A 12,490-nucleotide genomic window follows, 5' to 3' on the forward strand; every position below is an offset into this window, starting at 1 on the left:
CACATGGCAGTATGGAACTGTAATGGTTCACTATGGGTGCAGCCTGGACGACTGGAGCATGTTATGGTGGGGAGAGACATCATACTTCTGACAGAGACACATCAGAGCCCAGAGAGAGGGCTACCTCGAGTAGAGGGATTCCAGTGGGAGTCAGCATACAGGAGGACCACACGCCAGGGTACCTTGAGAGGGTCGGGGGGAGTAGCAGTCCTATTCAGACGGGAGCTACAGGGGAGACTGAGAGTGGTAGCACAGGATCCAGAGGCCAGATACATGTGGATCAGCTTACAGCTCTCACAGGACAGGGTTATATACATAGCTCTATGTTACTTTTCTCCATTAGGATCCTCCTATGTCATTATAGAGGACATGCTACAGGAGGAGGAGACAGGAGCCTCGCCATACACTTGTCTGTCAGAGGAGATTATGCATTATTCTACACTAGGGGAAGTATTTCTTACGGGCGACTTCAATGCCCACACACAGAGCAGATAGTGTGAGGTGTATGACTATGATGACATGGAGATCCTCCACCCTGTGGATCCAGAGGAGATAGGGGCTAGTTGGGCATCAGAGGACACTGGACTAGACAGAGGACATTATAGGGACCACTTACTAGAGTTGGGAGCCAGGCATCGTCTCCTTATTTATAACGGGATGCTACAGTGGCCGGGATCAGGAGGGCTGACATGCTTTCCACATGGGGGTCATACACGGACCGGAGGCACGGTGGTAGACTACATTATGGGGTCTTTGGAGGCATCACAGCTTGTCACCTCATTCTCCATTCCACCTCGTCCTATTGGGGCAGATCATACATACTTGGCATTTTCACTAGCCGGATCACCAGTATCACCAGCCCCCCACATACCGATGCCACACACTACCATCTACTTCACACATGACATGGCAGACATATACCCTGGCAAAGTAGAGGATGGGCTCCTACTCATGGATCCCCTGGCACCTATGGATACCATTACAGCCCAACTGGCATCACTCCTACACACAGCTGCATTACAGAGCTTCCCACATCGTGTACACTCAGGAGAGCCTGCGAGACGTGGGACTATGCCCCAGTTTAGATGGTATGATGACGAGTGCAGAGCCCTATACTCACAGCTCCGCATACAGAGAGCCTTGGGAGCCATCACAGAGCAGGAGTCGAGGAGAGAGATGAGGAGACTTACTCGCCGCAAAAGGCGGGCCTTCGCAGAGATACAGGAGCTAGAGATCTTTCATTTCTTCATGAGTAGAGATAGCCCTGTCTCATGGCGGCACTTCAGAGAGCCCCGGACCCCGACACCTATTGCAGACCCACAGACATGGCACACATATGCAGAGGGCCTATACCATGCCCCACAGCAGCCACCTATACCTCAGCCACAGGAGCCTCGACCTACCACATCTAGCTTCTTTACCCACTCGATGGTACAGGAAGCTATCCGCCGCCTACAGCATGGACGGGCTGCCGACCATATGGGCCTGCAGGGTGAGCATCTCATATATGCAGTAGATTCTTTAGCTCCTTTTCTTGCACACCTGTTTAACAGGGCACTAGCAGAGGGTTTGCCTGCGGAGTGGACGATGCACACCATTGTGCCGATTCACAAAACAGGGGTATACTCGATCCGAGCAACTACAGGACGGTTATGGTTGGCCACGTGCTGGCCGAACTCTATGGTGCAGTGCTGGAGCAAGAGCTTAGCTTATATGCTGAGCGAGTAGATTTACGCTCATCAAGGCAAGCAGGCTTCAGGAGAGCTTTCTCTACCACTGACCATGTATTCACTTTGAGATGTATGATTGATCAGGCCAGAGTGAGGAAGAGAAAGCTCTATTGCTGCTTTGTGGATTTCCGCAAGGCATTTGACACAGTACCACGAGAGAGGCTCTTTCAGCGCCTGCAGTCTCTTGGCATACCAGCAGATATGACATGGGGCATCTATGCATTATATGAGCAGGTTTTTGGGCGAGTCAGATGTCCAGGAGGTATGTCCGAGACTATTGCTAGCACCATTGGTGTGAAGCAAGGATGCCCACTTTCCCCCACGCTATTTGGGTTATACATTGATGAGGTGGCTGACTTCATTACACGGGGAGGCGGAGATGGAGTTGATTTAGCAGGTACCTCAGTACATATTATGCTCTATGCTGATGATATTGTATTAGTGTCTGAGTCTCCAGGTGGTCTACAGCAGCATCTACATGCACTCGATGATTTCTGCACACAGAGGAGTCTTACTGTGAACCTTGGGAAAACCAAGGTTATGGTCTTTCATACATCGAGACAGGGCAGGAGTCAGCTGACATTCACTCTCGCAGGATGCCAGGTGGAGGTGGTGACATCATATGTGTACCTAGGGGTTACCTTCTCTGCAGTAGCCACACGCTTCACCATGGGTTCAGCAGCCAGAGCTAGATTGACACGGGGATATGCAGCATTGGCTATGCTAGAGAGACAGTGCCACCAGGCGCATTTTCAGGAGCCCCGGACGAAGGGGTGGCTATTTGACACATTAGTCACACCGGCATTGATGTATGGAGCAGCGGTATGGATGCCAGGCCCTGCTACCCATTGGTGGACACAGATAGAGAGACCACAGACCCTCATGATGGCACGCATGATACGCAGCAAATCGTTAGTACCTCATGACATTATCCGAGCAGAGTTTGCTGCGCTTCCTATGATGGTAGAGGCCATATTTCAGACTATATGCCTGCTAGACAGATTCAGAGAGATGCCACATGACAGATTGTCATACAGAGCTTTTGAGGCATCTAGAGAGCTGGCTGAGGCAGGAGACAGAGGATCATGGTATGCACAGGTCACACACTGGTTCTCACAGCATGGCCTAGACATGGATCATCTACCACCATTCCAGTATGACAGGGATGCACCACATATCCGTCTCTCTCATAGTGAGAGGAACAGAGTATTGAGACAGGATCTATGGCAGCTCTATACACGAGAGACATGGATATCGCCTACACAGCCTCTTCCACCGAAGATGCTATACTACAGAGATCACTTCATGAGTATCACTGATGATGGATTTATAGAGAGGCCTAGATACATGGAGGGCTTTTTACCACACGGCTCTCGAGTGGCTATCGGTCAGCTCAGAGTTTCATCACACCGATTGGAGATTGAGACTGGCAGAGCAGCACGGATCCCCCGAGAGGAGAGGGTATGCAGATTGTGCAGAGAGGAGGTGGAGAGTGAGGAGCATTATGTATGCAGATGCAGAGCATATACAGCCATCAGAGAGAGATATCCCATTTTATTCAGAGAGCCACATTCCCTACACCAGATCTTTGAGGCAGCAGACCAGTGCATACTGGGGAGATACATTCTAGACATACAGCGCCACAGAGAGACATTATTACAGGCTCAGACAGCTCCAGAGGGGGGGCGACAGACACAGATTACTACATTTTTTCAGAGATCCATCGCCCTCCCAGCCCCTACACAGCAGGGAATTACTCTCCAGAGAGCAGAGACACTTAGAGCCCGCAGGAGACAGAGGACACCTGGCTTTCGGACACCACGCCTATACCAGAGAGAGATGACAGAGATCAGAGCTCAGTTTCACAGAGAGGGTGCGGAGCGACTGGCTCGCTTCAGAGCACACCCAGGCATGTTCTTCAGGGAGCTGTGGACACCCCCTTCACTGATGTACACCATTTTATACCCCCAGTATAGTACAGGATGGAGCTAGCTAGGTTGCATATCATGATTGTATACACCATGCATATAGCTTTGCATTCTCCTAGTAGTAGAGCTCCATCCCCGTGCACACCCAGATTCAGCTTTTTTTGTTTAGTACTTTTTCATTTTGTTGGGATGACAGAGGATACCCCATATAGGTACTCCGATTTGTCTCATAGGCCGAGTTCGGTCTTTTGGAAGACGTTAATAAAATCTTTCTCTCTCTCTCTCTCTCTCTCTCTCTCTCTCTCTCTCTCTCTCTTGCCCACCCCCCACCCCCCCTCGCCCTCGCCCACCCTCCCCGCCCTCGCTGCTCCCTTCTCTCACCCCCCCCCTTCCTGCTCTCCTCGCCCTCGCCCACCCTCCTTGCGCTCGCCCTCCCCTTTGCTCGCGCTGCACATGGTTGTCTCTCTTTCTCCTACGAGCCAGGACAACACACTAGGATCCACCCCGCCAGCGAGCTATGAGAGATTTTTTCAGGGCCAGGACCACCCCGACAGATACGACCAAGACTTCCACTACCCCCTCGATGAGCCAGACGTCCCATAGACATCCTTCAGGAGGAGTCACCCTTGATAGAGCCATTGCACTTTGTTGAGCGAGATGCCCACGCTTACCAGGACCTCGTCCACGGCCACTTCATCACCGGTGGATTAGAGCCATCATCACCCGCCATAGGAGACGACTGCCCCGCCACTTTAGTTTCTCTATCTTACAGCACCCCATGAGAGAGATACTAAGATGAGTAGATTACACCAGTCTTATGCTAGTTGTAGATATTATACACTTTTGTTGTAGATACCCGAGCCCGTCTACATCGGGAGGTGGCGCTAGGATCCACCACTCACCAGCAGTGATCTTCCAACATCTCACATGGAGGAAGAAGAGCTAGCTAGGCTTGACGAGGAGCTATACCAGCTATTTCTTGGGAGGGACTGTAAGGAGGCTTGGAGGATCTTCCAGGATCATCGCTTGCCGACTCCGATTACTTCACCCGGCAGCTCACACCTATGCCACCTCTCTCTACCATGCCCCCGAGCAGCCACCTCTCCCCCATCCACCCGAACCCCACCCCCCACACTCTTCCTTCCTTCACCGGAGCATGGTGAGAGATGCTATTGATAGGATGTTGACTGGGAGAGCACATGATCATGATGGACTCCTCACCGAGCATTTCTCTAATGCTAGGGACACGCTAGCCCCTTTACTGGTTCACATGTTTAACATGGCTTTATGTGAGGGCTTCCTCGCCAGTTGGTCATTGAATAGTATTGTACCTATCCTGAAAGGAGGTGACCCCATGGACCCCAACAACTACAGGACTATGATGATTGGTCACACGCTGGCCAAGATTTATGGTTCGATTTTGGAGCACGAGCTTAGTAGACAGTCCAAGGAGCAGAGACTTAGAGCACCATGGCAGGTAGGCTTCTGGAGAGGACACTCCACACTAGATCATATCTTTACACTACGGGGGATCATGGAGGAGGGGAGAGCTCACGGGCATTGGATATATTGCTGCTTTGTGGATTTCCGCCGAGTTTGGCTAAGTTTTTCTTGTTTAAGTTGATGGGGACAAAACACTTTCTTTCACTGCAAATCTGGTAGACTGCTACTCATATAAGAAAAAACTTTTCTTTCAAAACTTATATTGGCATGCCTCAATTTTGAATAAGGAATTCATATGCCGTACTTTCCCATGTGATCCTGAGGTAGAAAAGGTATCCTTTAGTTCTTCTGAATATGGTTCAATTCCTGTAGGAGAACTATGTTCCAGTCTTGATATTCTCTGCTGGCCTCTCCGACATCATTGAGGAGGTAAACCACTGTCAGTTTGCAATGAAAACTTGTTGAAATCTTGAACATGAATAGTGCTGAGATCTAGGTATATAATATCACAGTGGGTTTGTTTTGAAACCATGGTGATATTTTTTTTGTTGTTGGCAGGTCATGCATCAGAAACTCCAGCAGAAGTTCTCGAACGTCAGGGTTGTTTCGAACAGAATGGAATTTGATTCAGATGGCAGTTTGCTAGGCTTCAAAGGTATATGCATGCTTGAAAGAATGTTTGCATCTTGTTTGTGTAATGCTGCCATCCCTTATGTATGCATTGACTCTGCCTGCCAACTTCACCCTGCATCTTTATCTCGGTCTCCTTCTGTTGGTCATCAGAGTCCTCCCTATATCCCTTGCATTTCCTTCTTCCTGTCTGCAGGCGTTTTGCTGTTCAACCCTCAGCTGTTTATCTTTTAGTTGCCCGATTGTTAGAAATCAATGTCCTCAGGCATATACATTTGTAAGGTCTCACTCTAGAAGAAAAGGTGAGCTTGAGCATTTGGGATGCCTGCAACCACTTTTGCTAGTTCACAATCTTATAGTCTTCATTGATTGAAATGCCAAGATTGAGCAGCTTGGATGCATGAAATCCTGGTTTCACACCAGACAGGGATCTATAACAGAATCAATTGTAGACCACAGGCAGAGTGATGATTTGGAACCAGGTAGGAGCTGTTAGAAGTCATCTCCTGTCTAGATTTATACACCAGGGCCTTTGTTGTGGGTGTGCCCGCCCTTATGAGGTGTTTTCCCATTTTTCCCCACTCTCCGTATTTTTCCCCTATTTTTTCCCATTTTTCTGAGGCTTGGGAGGGCTGCCAGAGGGTGCCAGGAGCAGTACAGTGCTGGCCGACTGGATGTTTATCAGTCGTGGGCACTCTTACTGCTGGCCGACTGGTTTTGATCAGGTTTTGGCACCAGATAGCTGGCCGACTGCATTTATGCAGTCGTGGACTTCTTTTATCAGTCGTGGGCTTCTCTTATGCTGGCCGACTGCCCTCTAGGGGAGTATATATAGGTCCTCAGCCCCCATACCTCATTTGTATCATATTCGGGATCTTCTTGTGTATATCAGAGCAGAGTTACACGCCTACATCTCTCTCTTTTTGTGCTGTTTTTTCTGCCTGCGTTTTTGCTCTTGTGTTCCCAGATTTGGTCATCATTTTCGCTGCATATTCTGACATGGTATCAGAGCCCTAGGCTCTAGGAGATCTTGGGCGTTTTTCTGAGCAAGAGGGGGCTGTTTTGTGGCTGATTGGTGGACTGTTTTGGGCTGATCGGGAAGAGGAGAAGCAAGAGGAAGGCGGGCTGATTTGCTGGACAGCCACTTGCAGGTATCAGTTCTTCTTTGTTCCCACCCACCCACCCTTTTCAGAAGTACATCCCCGCTATGGCAGATCTGTTTGAGATGGCCGAGAGACATGTGAAGATCCCGACACTCCCCACGTTTCCGGTGGACCGTCAGTTGGACGGGAGCAACTACGGCATATGGAAGGTGATGATGGAATCCGTTCTGGAGTCCTACGATCTCGCCGATTTCGTCGTTGTTGGTGTTCCACGGCCGGAAGTAGAGGAAGGGGAGTTACCGTCAACCCGAAAGGACCGGGAGGCCCAGACGCAGATGTGGGATCGCGTCAACGCCAGGGTCCGTTCGTTTATTTTCCTCAATTGCACACCGCAGGTAATCAATCATGTCAAGCACATGACGCTGGCCAGAGGTATATGGCAGCATTTGGCTTCTCTGTACAACAGGGTATCGCCCATGAAGAGGATTTCCTTGGAAGTACAGATGCGGGTTATGAGCCCTGCAAAGTCGTCGACGATGCGGGAGCATATTAACAAGCTGCAGGCTCTTCAGCAGGAAGTTCTTCAGGCTGGGAAGGAGATATCGTCAGAGGACATGGCCATCACGTTGCTGTCACATTTGCCCTCTTCGTACTCAGCATTTTACTCGTCGTTGATTACTAGTGGCAGGCTCAGCACCATCACGTGGGAGGAGCTTGTGCCCATGGTCTTGGACCAGGAGGAACGATTCACGAACCCTCCTCAGGGTGGAGGTTCGGAGGCCTTTACTGGCCAACGGTCGAAAGGCCGTAATTCGGGCAAGGGGAAGGCTTCATCGGAGAAGTCTTCTGAGAAGATGTCCGACGCTGACCGCGAGAAACTAAAGGCAGAGAGGACCTGTAATGATTGTGGCGAGAAAGGCCACTACTGGAGGCAGTGTCCCAAGCGGAAGACCGAGAAGGGTGAAGACTCCTCAGCAATCATGAAGACTCCGGCTTTTGTGCACCTGGAGGTGATGGACACCGATGCTTCATTTTCTTCAGGCAGGGAGGAGATTGGAGGACTCTCCGCAACGGATACTCGGGAGTGGATTCTCGATAGTGGTGCTTCCAGGCACATGACTCCTTCCCGTTCTGGTTTACAGGATCTTTGCAGGCTTTCTGGTCAGATTCTTACTGGGGATACGTCCACTATCCCAGTTCACAGTGAGGGCAGGATGGAGATAGTTCCCGATGGCAGAGGGGGGAAGCATTCCTCCCAGGTGTTGTATGTTCCGGCACTTGGTTTTCATCTGTTGTCAGTGCATCAGGTTTGCAAGACTGGCGTACGGGTGGAGTTTGATGAGCATTTTGTTGCTCTCCGGGACAAAGCAACAGGCCAAGTGGTTTGGGAAGGCGGAGTGGAGAATGGAGTCTACAGGCTTTCAGCACTCTCTCTCCCAGGTCCTCAAGATTGTGATGAGTGGCAGTGTGGTATTAGCTACTCAGGTGTGGATATGCTGCAGGAGCGGGCTTTCCGAGACCAGGTGGTGGATAGCTTGCCAGTAGATGGCAGCAGTTGGCAGGAACTTTCCAGTACTGAGGTTGGTAGTTCTTGTGTTCGTGAGTCAGAGGAAGCTGAACAGGTCACTTATGCTCTGATGTCTCGTCGTGTTCGGGACATAGAACTTCCAGTAGATGAGGATGTTCTTTCCACGGAGACCTTTCGGAAAGCCAGGCAGGTGACAGGTGAATACTTGCAGAAGGAGGTGGTTTCTCCAGGCTTTGTGGTTTCGGATTCAGAGGGGGTGGTTGACAGGTTTCATCAGGTTTCCAGGACTTGCTTGTGCACCGTAACAGGTGTTGATCCTTGTGAGCAGTGTGATGTCTCTGTGACTCAGAAGCTGTATGGTTCATTGATCTGGTTGATGGACACCGGATTGGACGGGAGCTTCCTGATGAGGCAGTTGAGCTCTTGGTTGCAGATGTCTCTTTGTGAGGCAGGATTGCGTTTCCTGTGGTTTCTGCGGCATGCGAAGGATCATGGACTCTTGTACACAGGAGGGGGATTGTTGGAAGGAGTCCGACTCCACGGTTGGAGTGACTCGGTTTGGGGAGGAGATCCGGACACGAGGAGATCTACTTATGCCCCAGGAGCAGTTTTACGGAGCAGGAGGAGGTTACATTGCAGGTTTGGGCTTCCACTGGAGGAACCCTTGGTCATCCAGAGGCACTTTGTTCGTGAACAGATTGTTGCTGATGACATCTTGCTGGAGTTCTGTTCGACGGAGGACAGTACGGTGGACCTCTTCACGAAGTCGCTCTCAGGATTTGCTCAGGCGGCACCCCAGCTCCCAGTGGTTGGTCACACAGCCAGGAGCTGAGAGGGGGTGTTAGAAGTCATCTCCTGTCTAGATTTATACACCAGGGCCTTTGTTGTGGGTGTGCCCGCCCTTATGAGGTGTTTTCCCATTTTTCCCCACTCTCCGTATTTTTCCCCTATTTTTTCCCATTTTTCTGAGGCTTGGGAGGGCTGCCAGAGGGTGCCAGGAGCAGTACAGTGCTGGCCGACTGGATGTTTATCAGTCGTGGGCACTCTTACTGCTGGCCGACTGGTTTTGATCAGGTTTTGGCACCAGATAGCTGGCCGACTGCATTTATGCAGTCGTGGACTTCTTTTATCAGTCGTGGGCTTCTCTTATGCTAGCCGACTGCCCTCTAGGGGGAGTATATATAGGTCCTCAGCCCCCATACCTCATTTGTATCATATTCGGGATCTTCTTGTGTATATCAGAGCAGAGTTACACGCCTACATCTCTCTCTTTTTGTGCTGTTTTTTCTGCCTGCGTTTTTGCTCTTGTGTTCCCAGATTTGGTCATCATTTCCGCTGCATATTCTGACAGGAGCGTCCTTGCCTTGGCTATTGGCTGGAAAGCCAGATTCAGGGTCACGGGGGAGGCAGGCTGCAACATATAGCTGTGGGCCTTGGATTTGGGTACCCATAGGCTGTAGATGGGGTGGGTTTCCCGTTTGGCTGGCGATTTGGGGAAGGTTAGGAGGGCACACCTGCACTAGTCTGATTTCTGTTAAGAGGCCAAAAAAATGCTCATTTCCTGCCAGTTTTCATTCAATCATTTATCTCCACTAGAGATTTGCATCCCTATCCATGTAGCAGCAACCTTGTCAGCAAGTTCCAACTCCAACCACCAGAAAGTGTGTCTTGCAGAGTGCACGAAACAACAATATTTCAGATCCATGGGTGGTTTTTATAAAAAACATTTCAAGTAGTGGAGAGAAAGGTAAACAATCTTATATTAATGTGAAAACAACTAAAATTAAACATTTCAAGTAGTGGAGAGAAAGGTAAACAATCTTATATTAATGTGAAAACAACTAAAATTTAGTGGGGATGTCATAGTATCTAGTCCATACTATGCATAATGAAGTTGATGGCTATATTGTCTTGTGGATGGACTACCATGAGGTTATAACTTGCACTTTCTTATAAGGTGAATTTGGGCATGTTCCTGGAATCATCTAGGTATATATATATATGTAAAATTTAGGTAGGGATTAGGATTTTATTTTTATTTTTATTTTTCAGAAAGAGACTTCTATTAAGTATGAGAAAAACATACAACAATCACAACTTTAAGCAGGAAGAGAATAGAATCACCCCAATATGTAAGGTGATTTCAACCACTGAGGAGCATCATGATGCAATGTAAGGCCTGTGGTACTATAGGAAAAGAAGATGCCATGGTCCCATTCCCGCATAAATATCACACGCGCAGAACGAGAGGGCCCCTGAATGCGAGCCCAAGTAGACATAAGAGTGTGGATGATATCACCCCATATAGTACTAATGCACTGGGACCCAAAAATCTGGACACCCTCAATAGCCTCCGTGCATCTAGCTCTCTAGATCTGCCATGCTGTAATACTGGCAATAATCTCCCAACTGGTGTCAATCCTCTGTCTAGGGGGTGTATAATCAGAGTGAGAAACATCCTGCAATAAACCATGCTGAGCAATACCTCTACGAATGAAAAAAGCAGAATCTGTACCACTGCCCTCATAAAAAAGCTACAGGACCGGACTGGGAGAGCCAAGCAACTGCCCCCCAAGTCACATGCATGGCTCGGCCACTCAATTTGCCCATAAGTTGGGCTACAGGACCCCAAATCTGCTGTGCAATGCTGCATCCCCATAGACAATGTTGTACGGACTCAGAATCTGCCGCACATCTAGGAGAGGAAGGTGCTACACCGAAAACTGATCTCCACTGATTGGTGGGGAGACCACCATGTAAGAATAACCAAAAGAAATGAGAGATCTGGCTCCTTTTGTATGAGTGCCAAAGTCTATGCCAATATCTGCGCTGTATCACTGGAGAAATATCATAGCTCTCCCAATGAGGCCTGAGAGTAGGGATCCTATGCTTCTGTCGAGTGAGGAGAAGCCTGGCATTCCGAACAGTGAAACTGAAAAAGGAAGGCTTTTCAAAGGATCGAAGACATCAATCCACTCCCACTCTCCCGGATCCCACTGAAGATATCTGTTAGGATTGCCACTATATAGCCACAAACACCAAGAGCCATGAGTCACTATCTGAGGAGAAGGGTCAATGAACCAGTGCTTTCCCCGAGCGACCAACAATCCTCACTGGACTAAGCCTAGTATTTGGGATGATCTCCTCCATACTACATCTCCTCAATCTCCCACTAGGCATGATAGAATAAATGAGGCAATCTGTATCCTCCTAGCCCGGGAGAGCAATGACCTGCAGAGGTATGCCTATCCTCGAAAAAACTCCCAGCCATTAAGAATTTTTTTTACGAATGGGTAACATGGCATATTTAAAATCACCATGAAAAAGCCTTCCACAACACACACCCCCCCCCCCCCCCCCCCACCCAAAAAGGAGATCCTTTTGTGAGGTGGACTCACCACTATTGTCAGTGAGAAGCATGCCATGACGCAATGTCCACAAGAAGGCCTCGCAGTGCTTCTGCATGCGATCAAAGCCACCCTAAAGCTTCCCCAAGTGTCCACGGAGGGTGTGAATGATATTAAGCCATATGCTCCAAATGGACAACTCCGCTGGTGGGGTTGGGGTGCCGTCAATGGCCTCGCTACTACAGTGTGTGTTAAGAATCATGGTGCTTTAGGCAATGGCTATGGAAGCTTGCTAACCCCGAATGCATAAACATAATTAACCTAGTCTCAGTGCATTAGTACTATATGGGGTGATATCATCCACACTCTTATGTCTACTTGGGCTCGTATTCAGGGGCCTTTTCCATGTTACAGTTGCTTCCCTAGACTCCGCCGCGAGTACCTGCCGCTCCTCTCGAGGCTAGGAGCACTGGTGGGCTCGGTGCTCAAGACTGGCCCCACAGCAGCTTCAGTGGTGGCTAGAGCAGGAGGGCTACCTTCAGTCAGAGTTTTGGTTTCTGACATCTCCTCCCTTCCGAAGGTCATTCAGCTACCTAGAATAGGGGGATGGATTGATCAGAGAGTGGAGTTCTCGGGGCTCCCGAACCAGTGCTTTATTTGTAGGCAGGTCGGGCATCTGCAGAAGGCCTCTGATGGGCAGGACCACACCGCCTCCTAGCATGGCCACTCGATCTGGGACAATCTCTAGCAGTGTGACCCTATCGACGACAAATCGAACACT

General features: G+C 49.5%; 1 protein-coding gene across 2 annotated transcripts in view; it reads left to right on the forward strand.

Moving 5' to 3' along the window:
* Window positions 1-12,490, forward strand: part of LOC147608059 (5'-nucleotidase / magnesium ion binding protein) — a 57,280-nt gene that overhangs the window by 21,449 nt on the left and 23,341 nt on the right. For both annotated transcript variants that reach the window (XM_086789935.1, XM_086789936.1), the window contains exons 5-6: window positions 5,474-5,530; window positions 5,660-5,756. In XM_086789935.1, the coding sequence (XP_086646061.1) occupies window positions 5,474-5,530; window positions 5,660-5,756 (154 nt within the window). The remainder of the gene's footprint in view (window positions 1-5,473; window positions 5,531-5,659; window positions 5,757-12,490) is intronic.

The sequence above is a fragment of the Cibotium barometz genome, chromosome 54, assembly GCF_041138505.1.
Source record: "Cibotium barometz isolate CiBa-2024 chromosome 54, ASM4113850v1, whole genome shotgun sequence".
NCBI classification, from domain to species: domain Eukaryota; kingdom Viridiplantae; phylum Streptophyta; class Polypodiopsida; order Cyatheales; family Cibotiaceae; genus Cibotium; species Cibotium barometz.